General features: G+C 37.3%; 1 protein-coding gene across 2 annotated transcripts; it reads left to right on the forward strand.

Moving 5' to 3' along the window:
• The first annotated feature begins 5,684 nt into the window (after window positions 1-5,684).
• On the forward strand, window positions 5,685-8,729 carry LOC141822716 (receptor-like serine/threonine-protein kinase SD1-8). 2 transcript variants are annotated; one of them, XM_074710052.1, is made up of 7 exons: window positions 5,685-6,987; window positions 7,058-7,174; window positions 7,262-7,401; window positions 7,466-7,676; window positions 7,750-7,987; window positions 8,074-8,224; window positions 8,310-8,729. In XM_074710052.1, the coding sequence occupies exons 1-7, from the start codon at window positions 5,685-5,687 to the stop codon at window positions 8,616-8,618; spliced, it is 2,469 nt and encodes an 822-aa protein (XP_074566153.1). In that variant the 3' UTR covers window positions 8,619-8,729. The 2 variants fall into 2 exon arrangements, with proteins under 2 accessions (XP_074566153.1, XP_074566152.1); XM_074710051.1 differs by having other exon boundaries at window positions 7,058-7,401.
• The last annotated feature ends 335 nt before the right edge of the window (window positions 8,730-9,064 follow it).

The raw sequence follows: 9,064 nt of genomic DNA on the forward strand, positions 1-9,064 counted from the left end.
GTAAGCATGGAGACATGTGTTGCCTGAGGTTCCGGGTTCAAGTCCTCTTAGCAACAAATAAAATCCCCCTTGAGGGGTCTATTGACTGAGGTCGCTGTCTCAGTAGTAGGACCTCTTATCAATATAGTGGAACCGTGCATCCAAAAAATCTCTTAGGGGATTTTCTGGTAAGGGTTTGAATCTCGGCGAAGCCGAGATAATACCCTCCTCCGTCGTGGCCAACTGCAGTTTCTCGATTTACCTTCTTACAAATGGTCATGGAGCCAACTGTGTAGAGCCGCTGGGGTGGCGGATTCCACTTTATGTAGAAGATAATGTCTATTAAATTTTTATAATAGCTATAGAAAGGTATAAAATTAAAAATTATTTAATAAAATAAGTAATTCTCAAAATTCAAAACTAAATCTAAAATTATAAAATTATTTGAAGACTCAAAGATAATTATAAAATTATTTAAAGGTCTTAAATTATTTTTTAAATATATTTATAAATTTTTAATTTTATAAAATTCACATTTAATTTTTAATATATATTAAAAAATTTAAATTATTTTATAAATTTTAAAGTTATTTGAAAAGTTTAAAATAATTATTAATATTTGATAACTATTATTAATAATATAAATTTTATAATTAATATCTTATTTATAATAAAAATACCTAGTTAAAAATAAAAAATTAAGCTTTTAAAAAAGAACTACTTGTGAGACTAGTGTTATGACCTCACATTGAGTCATTACGGGTTGTGGCACCCTTTGTGCCCCCGCAGAGGGCCCTCGCAACCTTGTGAGGTTACCATGAGGTCGCGATGGTCTCACGGTTGCAGTGCTGATATGGTGCCGTTGTGGGTCGGCAGACGGAATAATAAATTTTGTTCGCGCCAACCAGCACGATGCAAGATTTAAATCCATGGTGGAAAGTAAATTTATCTCAACTTCTAGATATGAACTCAAAAATTATAATTTTGTTTCGCAAACTGATTTGTTATTTATTTTTTTTGAATTCTATGAAAAAGTCAATTTCACTAATCAATTGCTCCCTCTTTCTTTTGCTTTAGGAAATGATAAAACAGATTTTTGTCTTCTCTTCAAAGAAACTTATATGAGGGATCAATTTCCTTATCCTCTCCCCGAAAACTTCTTTTTCTACTCTCAATTTTCTGCACTTTTCTGCAATTAACTTTCCAATCTGCGTTTTCTCTGTCTTCTTCCACTCAATATTTGTTTTGTAAGTATACCTATATGGTGTATATTCTCCATTTGTCCACTATTGGTTGCTTGAACAATAAAATACTTGACAAAATTTTACCAAATTTACATTCAAAATACTTTTAATGTCTCATTGTATGTGTTTTCCCTCTTTTAACAATTTGTTTGTCTTGCTACCATGCTTTCTCAATTGCACAAAAGGAAACAAAAACCACGGAAGAAGCTCAAACATGACTCCACAAATTCTTCTTGAACCAAAGCATCAAATGCTTAAGAGAAAGGTATGGATGATTTTTCTATTGGATGCCCTTAGAAGCTCAAACATGACTCCACAAATTCTTCTTCAACCAAAGCATCAAATGCTTAAGAGAAAGGTATGGATGATTTTTCTATTGCATGCACTTACGATATTGAATATCCATCATGAGACAAATTAGTCTTGTAATTCTTATATTTTGATAATCATTGTAATTTTTCTGCTACAAACTTTCATCTCAAAAAGAAAGTATGAAGTTCTCATATTTTTATAATCATTGTGATTTTCTTGTTGCAAATTTTTATATCTCAAAGGTCAACTATGAAGCATTGAGAACTCTCTTCTCTACACTTTATTTTCTACTTTCTTTTTTTTTAAATCTAATGCAGGTCATACTTTCTTATCTATTTGACACCATTATTTAAAGCAATTTGGATTTGTGCCATCATGGTTTAGCAAGCTGCTAAAAAATAAATGATTACTTCCTCATTTTTGTATTTTGACAATATTTAAAGAAGGGAGGGTTTGGTTAGAGAAACAAAAGTCTCAATGTGCAGATTCACAATAGTTATGGTAATCTAAATGCTTAGACTAACATCATAATTAGCCATAGTTGTTTTGAATTTATAAATTCTTTCTTTATTGCCACAGTTGTTTTGAATTTGTAAATTCAATTGCTTATGTATAAGTAGAGTCTTATTTGTTTCTTGTGCTTTTAATGGTTTCGGATAGGGAGGAAAGTCATTATACATAACTATACATTCTCATGAATCAATTACTGCACATCAAATATTGTGTGTAAAAATTTTTTAGATAACTTCCACTACAAAATGTGTACATGCATATGATTGGAGATGTCATCTCAAAGTTGTTAGAGTTATGTAGCTAATTTATGAGACACTAATTTTTTGGTAGCATGACAAATCCAAGATATTATCACCATATCTAGGATATGTCATCCAATGCTCCACTGGATTTCCCTTTCTATTTCAGTTTGAACCTAAAACCTTCAAACTCATTCAATTTCAATCAGATATCATAAGTAAAACTTTCTTGGTAATTTACACTACAAATCCATGAATTTAGTTGGAAATATTTCTTTATACACTATTATTACATGTTATTTATTAGTTTTCTTATCAAACAGGTGACAGAGAACAATAGTCCATGATTTTTTTTTTCACAGTTGATGCTTATTGATAATCAATTATTGAATTTGGTTGTGCTCCATCATGGATTTTGCAAACTGCACAAAAAATAATTGATTTCTTCGTCATTTTCTTTGTATTTTGGCATTATTTAAAGAAGAGGGTTTGGTTAGAAAGATTGAAACCTTAATGTGTAGATTCCCAATAGTTATAGTAATAAATGTATAGGCTAAAATCAGACTTAGCCGCCTATGTGCTATTTTTTTCACTTCTATGCTACTATAAATTGCAACTAAGGCATCTCCAAAATACACATTATAATGTTATGTTTAATTTTTATCCATAGTCTACTTGTGCATTTGCAGACAAAAATTCCTATATGCAAACATAAACTCTTTTATAAGAATATAAGCAGTGTGTTATTGGTTATTTATGAAGTCTCTTTTGCTTTTGTTTTTGCAATAGACATCTAATGTCTGTTTGTTAAGTCTTGATGGATAGGGGTTCATTGTAAGTATCATGATTGGACTCAAACATATTTTAAACCTGTCAATCTAGCTTTCAAGATAAGAGTTCAATGTTCCTAATCAGGTAAGAGTTTTCGATTTTTTTATTGCATTGGTCTTTGCAATATCAATTTTTCTATGAAGTTCAGGCTTTTATATTTGTTGATTCATTAGACAATTATATTTGTACATGGATTAGATCTAGACATTCACTCATTGGATGTTATAATTTTAAATGTTTGTGACATGTCTAAAATCTTTAATATACACACACACATAAGAACATAGAATATCAAGTAGTTCTTAGAAGATCTTGTGGCTTGTTGTCTTGGTTTGCTTCTCTAATAACTAATACAAGTTTGTGGCTTTTTTATACTATATCTTCACTATTGTGTAGCTCCATAGTTTAAAATCTCGAGCCGTTTCGTTTGATACACACGAAACATTTTGTTTCACCTACGGACCGACATTGACATAGATATGCCACCGGTCCCATGTGCCCTGAGGCCGTTGGACGCGTCGCGTTGGCTTGGTGATGCGTCCGGAGGTGTCTTGCTTGCCCAGCGATGTGTTGTGATGGTTTGACGACGTGTTTAGATGCGTTGCGCTAGCTTGGCGAAACGTTCGAACGTGTCGCGCTGGCTCGGTGACACATCGTGACGACCCGAGGCCATTGGCGGTAGCATCGTGCAAACTCGCTATCGCACACTGACGGCCTGGACCGAAGGTTTTAATTTAGTGTTAATTAAATAAGTTAATAATTTTAATAAACTCATAGTTATGATTGGGATAATTTAGCTAGACTTACTTAAAATCTAACAAAATTATTTCATTAATTTAATATATATTTAAAAAATATCAAAATTATATCGGCATGATACGATACAGTATTAAAACTGTATCGTTCTGGTTCGGACCGAAACCTCAGCACGAGTCGAGACTTTAAACCATATATAACTCTAACCTATGATGCAAAGATTAACATCAGAAAGGGATGCTCTCTTTTCCTTGTGTTCATTAGGTTTAATTGGGATAAGTATTAAATAAATTTTTGTATTTTCACTAGCACTGTAGTTTTTGATATCCATATATAGATTTCTCCACTATAGTTGGATGTAGCAACTTATAGAAAGGTGCTATTAGAATAATCATAGGTGTATGGATAGTGAGTGAGTCATTTGGAGTTGTCGACGCACTGTGCAAGGGGGTTGGTTGATTGTTTCTTTTATGAGCCTAGACCTTATTTGAGTAAGATATTTTTAGTAATCTAACTAATTATGTTAAGGTTAGCGAAAGCATTCATGCATCAAGTTTTCTTGTAAATGTAGTCCTTGTTTGGGCCATACCTTTTAGGCTCTTGAATATGCTCTGAGGTTCATTATGAAAATTTCTTTATGAAGTTTCAAAATCCTGCAAGGGCACAAGTGTGTAAGACATTGCTATGTACTTACCAAAGCATTTTATGTCACGTGAATGTAGAACGTTAATTGGAATGGTTAATATACAGTCATTAATTTTTAAGTCTGCACTAATTAAGTCTATCCTATTGTTTGTGATCTTTTTTAGGTTTTGTTATCACCTAGTCCTATGAAAGGAGTCTAATCTAGAACTTGTAAGTTAAGTTTTCAGTTGTGATCTTCTTATCTTTGGTTTGGCCTGCAGTGTTTTTCTTAAAAATTTATTATTATTATTATAAACTGTACCGGACTGGCAGGTCCAAATGATTAATCATTGAATTGGAGCCCATTCAGTTCCTGTTTTGACCGTATTGAATCAGATTTTTAACTCATATATAACTAGAAAAATTGTGACTAAGGAAAATGATTGTTTCAACCACAGCTCTAGATTCCAAAATTTTTTTTTTGATAGACTTCTGGTGTAAGAGCATAGATTTAGCTACTGTCTTAGTTGTTTATTGTCTTATAATAATGCATTCGAAATATGCACTAGAACAGTCTGTCTATGTGAATAATTAGCTACTTGTGGAGGAACAGTGAATTTATGTCATGGAAACCTTTCCAAAATCATTGGAGGAATGGAGAATTGTATATAATACAAGTATTGGAGCTAAATTAGCTGATTCACGATTAAGGAATGCCAAGTTTGCTCTGCATTTAAGTATTACATATTTCTGCACTTAGCTATATGTTATTATGCTTAATGCATTTAAGACTAAAATTTCTTATGAGTATTGAGTTTCAAATTGTGTTTCTTTCACTTTAACTTTCCAGTCCTATATTTCTAGAAATTCCTATTGGATTTTTAGTTTAGTGTGAATATTATGTTTTTGCCTTTCTTTGATTTTCCCCTTATTTGTCTAGGAACGGATGAGATTAGCTATATTGTATATGGCCAGAGCACCGGCAATTGAGATTCTGTAATCAACAGGGCTTGCTTGCTTTCTATCAGGTATTTATATAGTTTCAATCCCTTTGACTTGGTTATCCATTTGACTTATCCTCCCAACAAAAGTCAACGTCGGAAGATCCACGCAAATGAGTCCATCTTAGTAAACATGCTATAAATGAGCTCCCACTTTGCAGCATCTCCCTCACAAATCAATCACGATGAAGAGCGCCATTATTGCTTGCTTCCTTTGCTTTCTACTCTCTACTGCGTTTACTTCCCCCTCGAACGCCGGCGACACGTTAACGCCACGACGGCCCATCTCCGATGACGGAAGTACCTTGACCTCTGACGGCGGCAGATTCCAGTTGGGCTTCTTTAGTCCTGTTGCCGGTTCGTCCGACCGCTACATCGGCATTTGGTACAACATCTCCGTCCGCACCGTCGTATGGGTCGCCAACCGCCGCAGTCCGTTGACAGGCCGCTCCGGGCGCCTCTCCATGTCGGAAAACGGAACGCTCCTCCTCACCGATGGAAGAAGCTCCACCATCTATTGGTCCTCGAGCTCGCCGGCTTTGGAGGAACCCGAAGCGCGACTCCTCGAGAACGGCAACTTCGTCGTCATGGAGAACGGAAGCGACCCCATCAGCTCAGCGGCGTGGCAGAGTTTCGACCACCCTACCGACACGCTCCTCCCATGGATGAAGCTTGGGTGGAACCTAAGCACCGGACTGAACCGCAACCTGACGTCGTGGGCGACCTCCAGCGATCCGTCTCCGGGAGACTACGTAGCAGGCATCGACGTGGCCGGCGTACCCCAGCTGTTGGTGTGGTCCGGGACGCGGCAGATCTGGCGAGGCGGCCCGTGGAACGGCATCCGCTTCAGCGGCATCCCGGCAATGAGACCGGACAACGCCCTAACTCTGCATTACGAGTTCACATCAAACTCCGACGAGGCCGTCTACTGGTTCTACCTGGAAAGCTCCACCCTCTTGTCGAGGTTGGTCCTCAACGAAAGGGGCCTCCTCGAACGATTCCTCTGGTACGAAATCGGAAACCGCTGGGTGTCCCTCGGCGCTTCACCCAACACCAGCAGGAACCCATGCAACAAGCGAGTGTCCTCCTGCGGCTCCAACGGCGTCTGCGGCCCCCGTACGCCGACCTGCACGTGCCTCCAGGGGTTTCGCCCCAAGAATCGGCGAACCTGGGACGACGGGTGCGAGAGAAAGCTCCCGACGGCCGGCTGCCAGAGCAGGACCGACACCTTTGTTGTGGTGAACAACACAAAGCTTCCGGACACGTCAAAGGCGACGGCGAACCGGAGCATGGCGAGTCTGGACATGTGCAGGGACTGGTGCTTGAGGAACTGCTCCTGCACTGCTTATGCCGCTTCCAACCTCAGCGGAAATGTCAGTGGGTGCCTAATCTGGACGTCGGACCTCTACGATCTCACGCTGTACGACAACGAAGATCCAGGACAGGATCTCTACGTTCGACAAGTAGAATCAAGACCTTTGAACCAAGGTATTTCTTCAGTTCCTCCATTGCTTACCTTCAACTGTTTCTTTCAGTCTTTCATCTCAAATTTTCTCAGGATTATCGACCAATTCTCTCCTCCGGAGAGCATCTGCATTGATCGTTGTTTCAGTAATTCTTGTGGCTTTTCTCCTTTCACTTTTGTCGTGCTGGATTTGGAGAAGGAAGAAGAAAAGTAAACATGACCACTTGTTTTGTTTAGTTTTGTTTCAATCTTTCAGGGTGTGCAGCAGCACTTATTTCATATTTTACATTATGATAGGCCTATATTGTGATGAGGTAGAGACTGAAGGAAATGACTTGGATTTGCCGGTATTTGACTTGAACACGATTGCTGAAGCGACCGATAACTTCTCGGTGAACAATAAGCTCGGCGAAGGGGGGTTTGGGCTTGTATATAAGGTATCATGTAGTTGAACAACTGTATGAATTGAGCATGAATCAATTTGATTGGCATGGATTACAGGGGAGGCTGGTTGAGGGACAAGAGATAGCTGTGAAAAGGCTATCCAAGACATCATCACAAGGCGTCGACGAGTTTAAGAACGAGGTCATGCTGATTGCTAAGTTGCAACATCGAAATCTAGTTCGACTTCTTGGTTGTTGCATTCAAGGAGGAGAAAGGATCTTGGTCTATGAATACATGCCCAATGGAAGCTTGGATGCTTTTCTATTTGGTTGGTTTATGCCTTCTTTTTTTTCCCCTCTATTATTTGGTTCATATTAATGTTATTCCGAGTTTGTATGCAGATGAAGCTAAAAGGGAATTTTTGGATTGGAAAAAGCGTCAAAACATTATACTTGGGATTGCTCGTGGGCTTCTTTACCTTCATCAAGATTCTAGACTTAGAATCATTCACAGAGACCTAAAAGCTAGTAATGTTCTTCTTGATAAAGAAATGACACCCAAAATATCAGATTTTGGTATGGCAAGGATTTTTGGAGGAGAGGATACAGAAATAAATACGAGGAGAGTTGTTGGAACATAGTAAGTATAATTCTTTCACTTTGGCCATAGTATCATTTTCTAGATCATTTGAAATTTTATTAATACATTTGCATTAATTGATACAGTGGATACATGTCACCTGAATATGCAATGGATGGAATCTTCTTAGTGAAGTCGGATGTATTTAGTTTCGGAATTTTGTTACTTGAGATTATAACCGGTAGGAAGAATCGAGGAGTTTATCACTCTACCCTACAGTTAAATCTTCTCAGCCATGTATGTGTTGCATATATTTGCTTAAGTAGTTAGAATTTGCTATTTGATGAATACAAATAGTCTAACTCCATTTTTTTCCCTTCAGATATGGAGTTTATGGAAAGAAGATAAAGTTATGGAATTAGTTGACCAATCTAGTGATCATTCACAGTCAACAGCTGAGATCCTTCGTTGTATAAAAATTGCTCTTCTATGTGTTCAAGAGCGACCAGGAGACAGACCGACAATGTATTCAGTATTGAAGATGTTGGACAATGATAATGCTCTTGAAATAGAACCTAATCAACCTGGATTCATCAACTTCAGAAGCCCCTTTGATCATACTAATTCGTCAATAAGAGAACAGGATTTGTCACTAAACTATGCTTCTATGACAATGCCACAAGGTCGATAGACATACATTTTGGTAGTATGAAATGTAAATACTTTAGATTGTTCATGTTTAGTATTTGTGAATTTTGTTGATAAACTATGTTCCTACTTCTAAATATTGAGCAACCTTATACTCTTATGTCCTCTTTTACTGTCTTATATATATGTGGGTCTAAACATGTGCCTGAAATGTTTGAAATTGCATTTTGGAAGACACTAGATGAAAGAGCTCTTGATACATAGAACAGTGATGAGCAATAGCTATTTCGATGCTTATATGATTTCGTTCAAATTTTCTACATTCTCTTTAGTAATGCGTGAAGCTAGGATGTTCCTCGTTGTCGTGATGTTGTTGCTTCTTTTCACCCTATTGATGGCAGGCAACAAAGAATGGTGAAGATAAAAAATTAAAGGTGCTTCATAAGTCAAGGCAATTGTGATCGATCTCTACATTGAATTGGCGGTTAT

Source organism: Curcuma longa, chromosome 3, assembly GCF_044706935.1.
Source record: "Curcuma longa cultivar G26 ecotype Majalengka, Jawa Barat chromosome 3, ITB_CL_G26_1.1, whole genome shotgun sequence".
Taxonomy (NCBI): Eukaryota; Viridiplantae; Streptophyta; class Magnoliopsida; order Zingiberales; family Zingiberaceae; genus Curcuma; species Curcuma longa.

Coding starts and splice junctions, on each gene's coding strand:
- LOC141822716 (XM_074710051.1), top strand. CDS start 5,685: ATGAAGAGCGCCATTATTGCTTGCTTCCTTTGCTTTCTACTCTCTACT. Junction 7,402..7,465: donor GGTTTGGGCTTGTATATAAG/GTATCATGTAGT, acceptor CATGGATTACAG/GGGAGGCTGGTTGAGGGACA. Junction 8,225..8,309: donor AGTTAAATCTTCTCAGCCAT/GTATGTGTTGCA, acceptor TTTTCCCTTCAG/ATATGGAGTTTATGGAAAGA.